This window comes from Lissotriton helveticus, chromosome 10 (assembly GCF_964261635.1).
Source record: "Lissotriton helveticus chromosome 10, aLisHel1.1, whole genome shotgun sequence".
Classification (NCBI taxonomy): Eukaryota; Metazoa; Chordata; class Amphibia; order Caudata; family Salamandridae; genus Lissotriton; species Lissotriton helveticus.
The window spans coordinates 654,062,395-654,077,917 of NC_136071.1; the positions used below are offsets into that span (position 1 = coordinate 654,062,395).

Genomic DNA, 15,523 nt, shown 5'->3' on the forward strand with positions numbered 1-15,523 from the left:
GAGAATTTGAGGCCTTTAGTATGAACAGTGCTAGATACTCAGAGAGATAGCTACTAAATTAAGGTAGGTGTCCGGGAGAGCTATATATTAAAGCTCCATAGAATGCAGTGACCACACTAACCTGAAGACAAAAGGTAATACATGCCATATTTTGAGGAAAAAAACGGTAGTATTAATTACACAGTGGTACAGAGATCTATAAATAATAGTCAGACCTGCGTTTTACTTGTCAGCAAGGCTACTTATTGAATATCCAGCTTGGTAAGCTACCAAAACAATAGGACCAGAAGAACAATCAGGTCATGTTTCTGTAAGAAAGGTCAGGGCTCATGAGATATAATGAATTTATATATATCAGGAGTATGCTTTGTGAAGGAGCAAACTTCAACAGAAAAGCATCTTCGCGTAATAAAGTAGCCTGTTTTGTTCGAAAATAGATGTCATCGCTTGGCTATTCTGTGTGCCAACTTTGAACTTGAATGGGTTAAATATTCACTGATAGTACTAATGGTTGACAAAAAATATTTGCTAGGGACAAATTGTTAATTTGTGGGTAGGTGCTACATCCAAGTTGTACAAGAAATGTATACTATAGGGAAAGAAATAGAAAATGCAGAAAGGTAAACGATGTAGGCACATTATGGTGTATAGATTAATAAGGGGCTGCAATAACATTGTTGGACTTTTGCTGGGGGAAGCTGTGGGTGATCCTGCCACAGGGGACTATGAGTCTCAGAATCCGTGCACCAGCAGACCCACTGTTTAGTGCTACTTAGTGCCATGACAGCCCATCTTGGCACAGGGCTGCAATGACATTGCAACAATTTTGTTGGGGGAAGCCGCGGATGATCCTGGCGCAGGGGACCACGAGTCCCAGAATCCCTGCACCACCCTGCTCATTGTTTAGCTCTATTTAGCTCCAGCAAAGCCCCGCTGCACGGGACGAGCCTGGGCAAAGCCCAGGCCAATGGCCGGTTCATCCCTGCCTGTCAGAGCCCAGAGGAGGATGGGCTGGGCCGGGCCTACCTTCTAGGCTCAAACATTTGAACATTTAAGGCACTGTCATTTATGCAACAAAACATAAGTCAGGTCTTCTCTTATGCTGGCTCAACCACACCTAATCATGGGCTGGGGCATGTGATGTTCTCATGTTCACCCTTGTTGTACGCCAACAGATTGAGTGTTTGGGGGCTACACAGCACATTTCCTGATATTGATGCATCACATTTTATATTCTTAAATTCCAGGTAAAGTTGCACTGGTTAGTGCACGGCCTCACAAAAGGATTTCTTTTATCTGCATCATGGGTAACCAAAAGGTATTTGACCAAGCCTAGGGCATCGCCAAACAAAAGTTCTACCAAGCCTGATGACTGCACCCATAAAGAGACAGACCTTCTAATAAAAAAGGTCGAATCTCTAATTAGTACAGATTTACCAACCCAATCTGACCCCAAGCTTAGTATATAAAATAAAAATGATAATAAGCTGCTTGTCAATTGGGGGAGCGTTCCTAGAACGAAGATTACTCGGGAATCCCAAGACGAAGCAGGGTCAACATCTAAGCGCAATAAAGAAGCTTGTACTATTTTGAGCTACTTCAAAGGTCAACTCAATAGCAAAAGCAGCTCTAACATTCATTTTGTTTCAGGCACATCTCTTTTAGAGCCGATACATGTCCTGCCTAGTGAGCAGCTCCCTCCTTTTTCTATCTCCTGCAGTAATTGCTGTATTCCTCCTGATGAACAGACTTTGTCACTGCCAGAGACAAGTAGAGGGTTGGAATCCCCGCCATTTACTGCCCCCCCCCCCCCCCCCAGGAGATACAGCCTATCATTCCCCGCAAATCAAAGATCTCAGGGGGGAGGTGGGGGACCTTAAAGCATTGGTGTCCCGCCTTTCTACTACACTTAATTGATTATTCACAAAAGTTACTTACTCATCCCGCTGATAAACATACATGCATCACACACTCAATGAATAAACAGCCCTTGTTTAGGAAACAAAGGCCCATTGAGACTAAAATTCAACAGTATCCCATGATTCCACCCAGGTGACACCCCTTGCAGAAATACTAAGGGACCAGAATATATGAGCATAGGCCTGTGACAACCCCAATATCTTCCCAGTTACGCAGCCATTTCAGAAATCAGCCTGAATTAACAAGGCATCCCCCCAGTTCTGACGCAAAACCCTTTTCCTCAGCTGGGATCCCTGGCTCCCAACTCCAGCTACTCTATATTTTTGATTAACGCCCCCAAACTCGTGCCTCCCACGTATAAAGGCGAAGATGCATTAATAAACAAAACCATCCACTGCATTCAACAGCTGTGGGGCTTTTGTTCACTCATATCCTTGGAGCTAGAAGGCATTCGTAATTTGGCTCAAATTTGGATAGTATTGAGTTAACTCTTGTAAAGCGGGCTCTAGTTGACAATTTAGTGACTTTTGATGTTTGAACTTCCTCCCTGTTCAACACTAATATTCGATTCAAATATAGGCGTCCAGAACACAGCTGTCAAACGGATCTGTGTGCTCCCCCGTCCCACATATGTGAAGGATCCCCTACATGGGATGTAGACTGACAATCACTGTTTTTCAATAACCCTCCAGATTCTGAGCAGCAACTCTATTCTCTCGACTGTGAGAAGTATGATGCCTTTTCCTTTTCTAACACCCAGAGCATCCCACAAGACGATTCGGCTGCAGGTGAACATCTTGGTTTATGTGACATCCTTGATTCTCCAGGCCCGGTCAGCCTCTCTCCATCTTCCACCACCATCCAAACTAAAGCTATGGTGTTTATAAACATGGCTGACTTTAGATCAAAGGCCCTACTCCCGGACTAGAACAACTTTATTGATTTGTATGACATCTGCTTGTTTTAGGAAACCTGGTGCATGAAATATCTCTTTAAAACGGGCCATTTAAACTTTCATTTCCTGGGTCACAAGGCCTTGTTGGGCGACCAATGGGGGGGGGGCTAACAATGTGGATTATACCAGGAATAGATTGCCTACTTCAGAAACTCCACACTGACTGCCCTGATATCTTCGCCATTTGCCTAGGCTTTGACAATTTTACGAGCATTGATATTTACAGCATCTATGCCAGAGGGGCCAAGGTGGGTTTGAGGTTCAACACTGTCATGCTCTTAGAAGATCAATTGGAAAAGAGCAATTGCCACTCACATTTGATAACAGCAGGGAATGTTAACACCACCTTTGAGCCCCTTCATACTAAGGATGTCAACCTTGCTATGGAGGAGGATGAGACAGGGGGTATTCCGTGACTAGAATTGCCTGCTATAAAAAGATGGAGAGAAGCTGCTGCACAGCTCAAGGCACTCTCCCTGAAGTTAAGGCTTAGAGCAATAAATGGAAGGTCCAAATCTGACAGGAACTAAGCCAAAATCTGCTCCATTTCAGTTGTATAGATTATATATTATTAGATGTGAGACTCTGGCCACTCCTCAGGGATATGATCATTAATGAGAGGTTGGAGAGCAACCATAACTACCCCTGCGTCACATGGAATCTATCTGCGCTAAAATGGTGGCCAACCCCCACACCCTGGCTAAAACTAGGGACATACAATCGTCCACTGCTATGCAGCAAATTAAATGGTCCCTGTTAGCTGATTCCCCCAACACTTTATCCGCCAGTAGAGAGGACCTACTATCCTGTTTAGCAGAAATGCCCACAAGTTTGTCATGCATAGTGGATCATGGGTCAATGATTGATTCACATAAGCTGCAGGGCCATTCAGCGAAGAAGTTTTATAAATCAAATCAGGCGCTGGCAAAAAGAGAGTGGGACAATGGGGGTTGACAAGAACTGAAAACAGCCTGCTCCGCAAAGGACCCTGCAAGATTTTGGTCTCTGGACACATGGGGAAGAGATGGCAAGCGCCCCTTCTACATAATTTCATCCCTCTCTCCACCTGGGTTGACCACTTTTCAGACTTATACTGTACTGTGGATAATGAGCTAAGTGACCCGATCATATCTTGTTCATCTGCCTTGACTCTGCCATTATTTGAGCTAGCTGATGTGTCCCATGCCTAAGATGCAGTTGCCAGAGGCAGAGCACAAGGACCAGATGGCATACCCACTGATATATTCTTGAAGGATAGAGCCAACTGTTCTAGGTATATATTAATCTTGGCAAACACTATTGCCTGTGGGGTCTTATTCCAGACTCCTGGAAGGGTGCTGAAGTTATCCCTATACATAAAAAAGGAGATAGATATTTGCCAGTAAACTATAGGTTAATTAGTTTGATTGACTGTCAAAAAAAATTCTCACATCTTGTATTTCCCAAAATACAGGAGTGGATTACTGACAATGCTTTTCTCTCATCCTTCCAACCGGGTTTTCGTATGAGAATAAGCACTATAGACCAAGTCTTCTGCTTTCTGCTCTTCTGCTCTTATACTGGAGTGTAGAGGAAATCAGCAAGGGCAGCATGTATGTAGCCTTTGTCGATCTCAAATTGGCTTTTGATCTAATTCCCCATAAGAAACTAAGGCTGGGTCTTTGTGAACTGGGTATACCACTTGATCTGCTAACTTTAAAAATCCGCTTGCATGAGAGCAATTATGCTCAAGTGTGATGGGCATCCAGGGTGAACTTACTGACCAGTTTCCCATTGATTAAGGTGTTCACCAAGGTTGTGTTTTGGCCCCCACTTTTTTTCTTTATTTCTTAATAACAATGTCCACTTCCTCTCACATTTCCCTACTGATACCCTTGCCTTGGCTGGTACAGAAACGCCCATATTGTTGTTTACGAACGACACTCTGCTGATCTTGAAAACACCTAGCGGTTTGCAGCATGTGCTGCTCTGCTTTGCGGAGATCTGCAGAGTGTGCGTACTTGAGATCAATGCCGCAAAGACGAAGCATATGTTGTTCAAGCAACATAGATCATATAAAGGAAGAGTAACATTGGGGGACAAGCCACTCAAGAGGGCAGATGTCATTAATTATTTGGGTGTCACTTTTGGCCTCAACTACCCCAAGTGGATGCAGTGTCTCTCAAACACAGGCAGATTACTGGTGTTATAGTCAAACAACTTAGTAGTTCTTTTTGCAAACCAATTGCTCCTGTCTTACAGATTTACAATGCCAAAGCCTTGGGTTCAGTTTTATATGGTTCAGAACCCAGGGGAGTTTTAGTATACCTCCTTTAACAAGATCAGATGGCAAGTTCCTGAAAAGCTTGACTCTCCTCCCTTCTAGCAACCCGCTGAAACCTTTTATGCTCGACATGGGTATGAAGGCATTAGCTGGCAATGTTAGATTGCACCCATTACTATTCTAGAGAAGGCTATGGGCCACATCAGAATTATCTCATTATGCCACGGCCCTAAAGGACGTCATGGATGCTTATAGATCCAACACAATCAAATGGTGTCAGCAAACTAAATAGCTGCTACTTGATATAGGAATGAGGGAACTCTGGGAAAATCCGACTCGTCAACCCACCCTCACAGCAGAATTGCTGAAAAAACACTACCGGCCATGGACATCCTAATGTGAGGCTCGAGCAGTAGCGAGCTCAACATCGACGGGAAGGTTCCTAGATTTTAAATGTTCTAGCTCCTTGGAACCATATTGGGGCCCCATTACTGCGTCATTAAACAAGAAGCTTTACTCTTAGTTCAGGGTTGGTACTCTGCTGTTTAAAACTTTCATCACCAAATGGGTTTCAGGTGCATGTGTTCTGCATCCGGCCTTCAATAGCTCTGTAGAAACTATTGCTCGTTCTGGTTGCTTGTTCTGGCTATGTTGGCCTTCATCAGAAATGGATCAAACCTCTTTGTAAACAACTGGGGACCAGAAATAGTTGTGTCTCGTGGCTGGGTTAGACCCAGGAAGAAACACTGCCATTTTATATGCACACATTTCTTAAGTTGCTTTCTCTTTCCACACAATGACGTTTGACACACATTTGAATGCATGACAATGCAGGATTAGTTCCTCTCAATCCACATTGCTTACAATTTCACTTCATAAGTACACTATCAATACACCTTAAACATTTAGTACAAGGTCTACATACACATTGTGCAAATGTTGTTGTCTGTTATTAGTCTGTAAGGTGCTACATAGCTTTCACAAGAGGATAAACAATGACGGCCTGGTTGAGGACTTGACATGGATTCATGGATATTGCTATTATAAAAGTGCATGCATTTCCATGTTCAGATCAGAGGAGCGCTTTGCTGTCACCGTGAGGTCAGAATCTTAGCCCAGCTGATTCCTGTAATCCCTCTACGAGGAGGGATGTCCAACTTGTGACCAACTTGTACCTGCATACACTTACTTTCAGGTGATGGAGATTTAGATAATCCAGTAGGGGATTCTTAGCAGAACACCTTCCCTAGGCAATTAGGATAGGAAGCGCATGGCAGGAGTACATTATACAAAGTACTTATATGCATATACACACTGTTTTAGCGCAATGGTGGAATCATGTATCCTTTTCATTGTACTCATATTGCTGTTCAATTTTATCTGCTTCAGTCTATTAATCATTGCAGCGCATATATTTTATACAAGAATCACAACGGTTCAATAAATATTGAAACTCCTCTGTGTATTTTTCGTGAATCTCTATGGGCATGCATGAGTGACTGAGTGAAAAGGCTCTAGGTCTGTTACCAGGACTCCCTGGGGAGTCAGGGTTGTCCTGTTTTGAGGTTGCCCAAACCATTTGTTACCTAAGTAGGTTTAGGGGTGCTTATGGTGGCACTGTGAGCTAGCAGGTCTTTAGGTCAACATATTCTGAGGGGGTGCATAGAATCAGTCTGGCACCATCCTGTTTATGCTGTCCACCAAACGAACAGTTCCTACTTAGAAAGTGGAAACCGTACAACAGTTTACTGTACTTAGAATCCTAAGATGTGACCCTCTGCTTTTGCATGCATGTTCCGTTGCCAAGTTTTTGGGTTGGATGTGGGTATTAAGAACTAGGATGTATACTGCAAAGTTTGATTAGAGACACCCCAGATGCATAAACAAATAGCTTGGGTTCCATGTGGGAGTCCATTTATAGCTCTGTTTTACAAATTACAACTAGAGCATCAACTGTGGTGACCTGACCGAGATGTCATAACTTGCACTAGCTAAATGATTGGCCCCCTATGTTTGTTGTTATGTCTCTGCCCCTTCTTTTAGAATCAACTATTGTCTTCATTGTACATAACGTTCAGTATTCTTTTTAATACACATACCACTTTTTAATAAGTAATTGTTCTCTATGGATGATTTATAGCAATGGTTTGTTTAATTACAATCTGAGCATCAACTGTGGGAAGCAGACAACGAAATGTGTACTAGTTTAGCAACAAATTTCTTAAGAAAGCTGCAATGCTTCTGCTCTCATATGTGGAAGAGCTAGTATCTATTGTATGATATGTTTTGTAATTTTTAAACACTGTACATATTTATTGTAATGTTGCTTTTATGGCACTTGTTGTTGAACTAAAGCTTATAGAAATTAAATTATAAAGAGTTAACCTTGTTCAGTTTAATTAGTGTACCGAAATACCTATTAACCACTTCCCTTACTGAATGGCCAGTGGTGGAACTGACTTTAATGAGATAATGTGTCCTGAGCTAAACCAACATCATGGAAGTCACGTATGAGCCTTAGCACTGCACTGCCACGGGCCAGCCGCTGCAGGACCGCTCAACCTGGATTCCAGTCAGAATCTGGCAGGAGATCTCAATTTGGCCTCGGCGTTGTGACAGCGGAGCGCTGGCGTGTTGGCCCGCTGCCACACCACCAGAGTCATTATAAGGCCTTAATATTACCACATATGCCATTTGAGACAAAGGGAGATTGAGTAGTCCATAATCCCAGGATGCTTTAATCAAGGATTAGAAATCATCTCTCCACAATACAAGACCAGCAATTTAGGTATTACATCAAATCTCCTTCCTGGTGATATGTGGTGAGTCCAAACTTCAGATATCGTCATCCTTATACACACACAAGGAACGAAACAACCTAGTTGCCTCATAGTTTATACTGTATTTTAATTAAATAAAAATTGTAGTCCAACTTACTTTGTCCTTGAGTAAACCATTTGGTCCAATAACGTTCTCAAATAAATGCTGTCCAACATGTGCATCAACAGCAGAAAGTGGATCATCCAGCAGGTAGACATCAGACTCTCTATACACAGCTCGAGCAACACTTATTCTCTGCTTTTGTCCTCCGGATAGATTCACACCCTGAGAAAGACAACATTGAATACGTAATTTAGAAGAACACACTTTAGTCTATTTTGGAATGGTCGGACACTATCTAAGGCAACCGTTCATCACATGCAGATGTGTAAGTACCTTTGGCATCAATGACCTGGGTAGTCCAAAGAGAACACATGGAAAAGGACAAATACAAACTGAAGAAGAAGAATTGAATTTCTAAGGAAATGTTCATGCGACTGTAACAAAGTGCAGGAGAGTTATTACCAGGTTCCAAGAGATCTTACTGCATTTTTCTGCCATGCCTCCAACAACGTGCATTCATAGCTGAGCCGTATTTGAGCCACACGTTGCTTTGACTTCTGCACATAATATTTCTTTGCTGCTGCCCTGAGAAGTTTGTCAAAATGCTAACCTTTTCCAGTAGAGGTAGCATAAATCTGATGTAATCTGATGAGCAGTTGTAATGACTTATTCGTGAAGTGGCAAGAGGCTTATGTATGGGTGTTAGTAGAAAAGGTTGTGAATCAGGCAGGCTGAGCCTGGAATTAGTATTAGATAATATTGACATAGTGGGGCCTATTCAGAAACTGCCTTCTATATTATGTTTAGTACTTGTACAATTGTACTACTAAAGTACCACAAAATGCTATTCACACACCTACAACTGTAAATCTCCACCTCTCCTATCTTTTATATGGAGAGACCCTTATACATGTTAGTTTACCACTTAGTAGTAAATGCAGGAGGGACTAGGAGTGGCTGGATAAAGGGACACGCTCACTATTAAAGGGGGGTGTTTAGGGAGGAGTAAGGAGAGGTTTAGGGAAGGTTAGGGAGGGACTTAGAAGGGACATGCACCCACCCACAAAATAGTCAGCCCACTGGTATTTATGAACTGCACTTCTAAAGTTACTACAGCCAAAAAGGAACTCAAAACAGTAGTAAAGTACTCCATCTCAGAGTAAGTCCTGCACCACACATGGCCAACTGCTTTTCCTGCAGCATCCTACCATAGAAAATAATGGACGTAGTGACTTAAAAGAAAATCCTACAGGAAAAACTGTTAAATTAAATTCAGTGATTTAAAATAGCAAGAAATAAATTAATATAGTTTAATGTAACAAAAATATAAATATATATGTGTGTGTAAAAATACATGTTTGTTATGTAATTGTAAATATTTCAACAACCATTTTTGAATTTATAAAATAATGTAACATAAATGTTTATTAAAATATAATTAAATAATTCTAAATAATTCTACAGGTGGCTTTTAATATTTATAAAAAAAAAATGTGTGGTGTGCGGCACACCTGGTGATAAATATTGTAGACTGGGTAGATCGTTGGTGTTTCGCAATAATTTTAACTTTTGGGTGCCATACAGTACGCTCCCTCTGACCTAGGGGAGTGAAAACTTGAAATAATGAAGGTTGCAGTGTCACCGCAATGACACTGTGCCAAATGACACTCCTTTTGAGATGTGTTCTCACACGATATTTCTGATTGTAAAGATGCCAATCTTATAATAACATTTATCCAACTTCATATGTGATATTTGTTCATAGTTCATTTATTCGTATAATTGATACATTGTTGGATTCACAATGGTAGTTTTGTATGGTAATCCAATACGGGTGCATATGAACTAAAGTATCATTCCTTCAAACAAAGTGCGATCCATTACAATGCGTATATATCCCTATGCATTTCGGGACCTCGCTCTTCATCAGGGGATTGCATATGATCTGTGGGGTAAAAGAGAAAGTACTGGGTAAAGACCAGGTATGGTTGCCATACCACTTAACAGCACAAATGTAGAAAATGCTGTGGCTGGTGAAAAGGTGAAAAGGAGGCACACGAGTGTTGTGATGAAGACGTACGTGAAAAGAAGAATCAATGGGTAAAAAATTAAACAATTTGTGAAAAATTAAACAAGGAAGAACGGACTGTGCCGAATACGGTGCATGTAGTGCTTGGTGTTTGTTGCAGAAAAAAATACGTGCAACAAGCAATTTGTTCAATCCCATGAGGCATGCTGGAAATTTTACTGCTTGTGTGACTATAAGCAAAAGTGCTAAAAACTAAGCACGACTCGGTTATATGGACGGTCTGCTCACGTAACGACATGCGCGCTAGTGAGTTGTATTGTTCAAGGTACAGCGTGAGCAGTGGCAACGAGTCTTACCGCATTAATGTCTAGTGTTGATTCAGTTCGAGTGAATGGTTTGAAGACGCGTTTCAGGGTCTGAATGGCGTGTGTTGATCAGAGTGCCTGCCGGGTGGGTGTTTTAAGTGTGGGTAGAAAAGGGACAAAATGTCTGTCAGCCATCTTACATGGAAAAACGAATTGCGAAATGCTGTGTGTTACGCAAAATGATGATGTTAATGTATGATGTAAAATGCGTTTGGGTGAAGTGTACGAGGTTGCCACGATGTCAATAAAATAAGTGCGTGCAACGAACTTTGTGAATCGGTTTGGTCTGAGCTAGTATGGTGAACAACGAAATAGGACTATGCGGTGGGGCGGCCATCTTAGGCGAGTATGTCTAAACTCGTGAGTCTACCCGAAAAGTAAATGCTTAATGTGACTATATGAAAAGGTAACTTACATCTCGTCTGATTTAAATTAAAAACTGAATGAAAGTGCACTAATGGATGTTTGAAAGTGTGTGGCAAAGAAAACAGAAGAAGTGTCAATGGAAAGTTAGACACGTGAAGAATGAGAGATGAAGTGATGAAAAAATGAGGAAGACAACTGTAAGGTCTAGGCAGAGCATATATACATATTTACAGAAAACAACTATATATCAATTATATGAATAAATGAACTATGGACAAATGTCACATATGAAGTTGGATAAATTTTATTATAAGATTGGCATCTTTACAATCAGAAATATTGTGTGAGAACACGTCTCACAAGGAGTGCCATTTGGCACAGTGTCCTCGCCGTGACACTGCAACCTTCATTTTTTAATAATTATAAACACATAATAAAATGCTGGAATTTTTTACTTTAGGTGGAAATTTATTTTTTAAGTTGAAGATCCAAAAATATTTTCGATTTAATATTTCCTTTAATATATTGAAATAATTAAAGATGTAATTCAAAATTACGGTACTAGTGATGTTACTTTTTTATTTTGCTCTACATTTAAAATAATGATATTAAATTATCTAACAGTAATATTTAACATAAAAATAATTTTACTACTTTTTTGTCTTACATTTTTTACTTTTCTATATAGACTACAAATATGGAGACTCAACAGCCAGGGTGGAGATTTAACTGTAGTATGGTATATAGTACAGGACTGCAGCACCTTAGGCAGTTAGTAGCAGCCATATTTTTTTTTCTTTAGCAGGGTGCAGTATCTGAGGCTAGTTTCTGGAGGTCCCTCGAGGTCCCTCGAGCCAGACAGAAATCTAATCTGTAGCAGAGTGCAGTATCTTAGGTTGTTACTAAAGATTTCTGGAGTCAGAAACAAATCATTCTAAAGCAGGATGCAGCCCCTTACACTAATACTATAGGTCATTGGAGTCAGGCGTATTTTCTTGCAATAAGGCTGCATCACATTAGGGCTCAGTGGTGGTACTTGGAATCAGACACAAATCATTTTCTGTTGCAAACTGTAGTAACTTAGGCCATTACTAGGGGTCCCAGCCATCAGACATTTTTTTTTCTCAGGCAGGATCCCAGGAGTCAGACATAATCACAGTTTGAGTCAGGTGTCGTAGCTGAGGCTGTTACTGGTGGTCCATCGACTCAGACAAATGTCCTTCCTGTAATCAGGCTCCAGTACCCCGATGCAATCACTTGAGGTACCAGAGATGTCCACCAATGCCATAAATCTGAGAATACCAGAGAATTATGAACAGTGCACCGACCTTTAAATCTTTTGTTGAAATTAAAAAGCACAAATGACAAAACATTGAATGTGATTTTGTTATCAGCACACGAGAATATAGAATATAGAGAAAGCGTGGCTTCAAGATAAATTTAACTATTCATTTTTATCCTGCTTTGGGCACTATTGTATTTAAAGCCGGGCAGTATCTGATATTGAAAAGACTATATATCAGCAGTGATCCCTCTGTGCAAAATAAATGGAGAAAACATTTGTAGGTGTATGCCTAAAGCCAAAATATATATACTGCATCTTGTTTGTCACCATGCATTGTGGAGCTACCACTAAAACCAACACATGTGGATTTCTCATCCTTGCATGCGTTGCCACTAAAAGCTTGCACTATTCAAACCTAGAGCTGTCACTGCCATAACTTCTGGGCACAAGTAGCACCAAAGAGCATGCCTGGGCTGCAGCTGGGATTCCATTTCTTAATACTTATATCTTACATCTCCATCAGCAGGTCTGTGGAGCGGGTGGAGCAGGCATTACTGACTTGTTAAAGTACAATAAATTAGCCACCTCCATGAAACAAGTGACACACCGAAGTCCCTCCTCGTATCTACAACACCATCTTTTTTGCAAACAAAAAGGTGAAATAGGACCTTTATTTCGCTTTTTTTGAGTGCAGTTCTGTAAACATGGGCTCTATGCACGATACGTTCTTTTCCTTTCTTCTTTCAAACGTTGTTCTGTTATGCTGGCACAATCAATCAGCATTTGTATAGCGCGCTACTCACCCAGTAGGGTCTCAATGCGATGGGGGGAGGGGTCCGTTACTGCTCGAAAAGCCAGGTCTTGAGTTGCTTCCTGAAGGAAAGGTGGTCCTGGGTCAGCCGTAGGTGGATGGGAAGGGAGTTCCAAGTCTTGGCTGCCAGGTAGGAGAAGGATCTTCCTCCAGCGGTGGCTCTGCGAATGCGTGGTACGGTGGCGAGGGCGAGGCTGGCCGATCGTAGCTGGCGGGTGGGTGTGTAGAAAGTGAGGCGGCTGTTGAGGTACTTCGGGCCGATGTCGTGGAGAGCCTTGTGTGCGTGGGTCAGGAGTCTGAACGTGATCCTCTTGTTGACGGGGAGCCAGTGCAGGTTTCTCAGGTGGGTCGAGATGTGGCTGTGGCAAGGGATGTCCAGGATGAGTCGTGCGGAGGCGTTCTGTATGCGCTGGAGTCTTTTCTGTAGTTTGGCAGTGGTTCCTGCATAGAGGGTGTTCCCGTAGTCAAGTCGGCTGGTGACGAGTGCCTGGGTGACTGTCTTCCTGGTTTCGGTGGGGATCCATCGGAAGATCTTGCGGAGCATGCGCAGGGTGTTGAAGCACGATGGCGATACGGCGTTGACTTGTCTGGTCATCGAGAGGGAGGAGTCCAGGATGAAGCCCAGGTTTCGAGCGTGGTCCGTTGGCTTGGGGGTGGTGCCCAGGGCAGGGGGCCACCAGGAGTCGTCCCAGGATGAGGACTTCCATCCGATTGATTATTAACATTGTGATGGTTATGTTCATGTTTTTTCAAGCAATTTTGTTTGTTTCTATGCAGGTGTATATTTTAAAGGTTGTGTTTGATGAGATTTGTGTATGATTGTTGTGTTCCTTTTTAAATATTTATAGGGGGGTTCCTTTATCTTCATTCGAAGATACGGTCTTGAAGATGGTCTCAGCAGATGTGCAACTACCGAGGCCGAAACGTCAGCAGATGACTCAATTTTCTTTTGGACATCGTTAACACCTATTAGGAGTCTTGTATCTTCTAAAAACATTCTCTAGGTGTATGTAAGAAAGTGAGCATCGACGTATGTTATAAAAGTCTGGAAGTGCACTGTAACAAACATTGTCAATGAACGTTGAGATTTATGTTTTGAACCGCTGCTATTACTTGTTTACATATCTTTTCTCTTTAATACAAGTTTGAATACACACACACACCTGAATTTTAGATAGATTTCTTTCTTTTCAAACTATCCTAGATTGAACTGTTAAATAACGTTCAGTTGACTTGAGATGGCAATCATAGACATCATTAATGAATAATACATATATTTGAAATATTGTTTCTAAGTGAATCCCTTGTTGGCATCTTTACCTACTTGATTGCAGGCCCACTAGTAGCTTTTCATTTACAGGACCTGCATACATGTAGCACCACTTTAGTAGGGAATGTCAAGCATATTAAATGTGACAATTGGGTGTAAGCCAATTTCACCATATTTAAAGGAGAGACCATGAGCACTGGTTAGCAGTGGTAAATTGTGCAGAGTCCTAAAGCCAGCACCAACAAAGTCAGCAAAAACAGGAGAATGGAAGGCAAAATGTTGGAGGAAAACCACACCAAGGATGTCAGGTCCAACACCCCAGCACAGTGCAATGGAAATAGACACAAGGGAGTAGGGGGCAGGCAGGAAGGTCTCATGACCCGTCTGATGCGCCATTACTGGGTAAGTCATGCATACAGGTAGAGTTTTACAAGCCCAATAACAAGAACGACAAACCATGGAATTGATTGACTTTTGGTGGTTTGGCTCCCCCGATCTAGAAATACAATGTACAGTTGAATCCTGAGAAATTGACAAATTAATAACCAGGCTAACTCCAGAATTGGTCTGTGGGGTTGGTGATGCCTACATAACGGTAGCATTGGTAGATAAGATGCTTCATGAGTGACGTAGAATGGCTACTTACCGATTGATCCAAGAAAGAATTTGCCCTCCCCTAATGAACCATAATGAGCAGTACTCCTTAAAAAAAGACATGGAAACCATCTTGAATAAGCAGCTTTCCCTTCCGAAACCATTTCAAGCTGCAATTTAAACAAATTATTTCTGAAAGTTCTGTTTGAGCTATAAAAGTATGTAAATGTCCTGTAGTACTTATCAAGTTATATTTACCTATAAATGCAGTTCTGAAGGATTCTCCTTTGGTACTTGGAAACATTATTTATTTAAACAACTGACAAATATACTGCATTTACATACATATTTAGATGATATTTAATTAAACATTTGATTATCATTCAGAATGAATTACTTTTATTGGAAGGATCCTTTTTATAAGCTGATTTCTGCATTAATTAAATGTTCCTAGGAATAAAAACAATGTACCTTTTGCTCTGAAATGAAGGCACTCCCTGTGAAGAGGAATAACAATGAGAGAGAAATTCTCATGTCAACTTGATTCAAAATGTAATTGACACTGTTTCAAAAATTGGTCAAGATCGATAAATGATTGGCTTGTTCAAAGAAATGGCTCAAGTCAGATGTCCCACTAAAACCAGCTGTTGAAAGTGGCCCAAAGAAACCTCACTGTATATGTTTTCCAAAACTAAAGTACATTGGCTGTACCAGACCTAAAAGGGTAGGGCTGGTCTGTCTAATATTTCTAGCTATTTCATTACCCACTTTATTCCTCCTTT

The 15,523-nt window shown here is 41.4% G+C and overlaps 1 protein-coding gene across 4 annotated transcripts in view; it reads right to left on the reverse strand.

The window, feature by feature from the left end:
- The window catches only part of LOC144784431 (multidrug resistance-associated protein 1-like), a 1,265,484-nt gene that overhangs the window by 512,525 nt on the left and 737,436 nt on the right, over nt 1-15,523 (reverse strand). For all 4 annotated transcript variants that reach the window (XM_078663181.1, XM_078663182.1, XM_078663179.1 and 1 more), the window contains one exon: nt 8,076-8,243. In XM_078663181.1, coding sequence (XP_078519307.1) covers nt 8,076-8,243 — 168 coding nt within the window. The remainder of the gene's footprint in view (nt 1-8,075; nt 8,244-15,523) is intronic.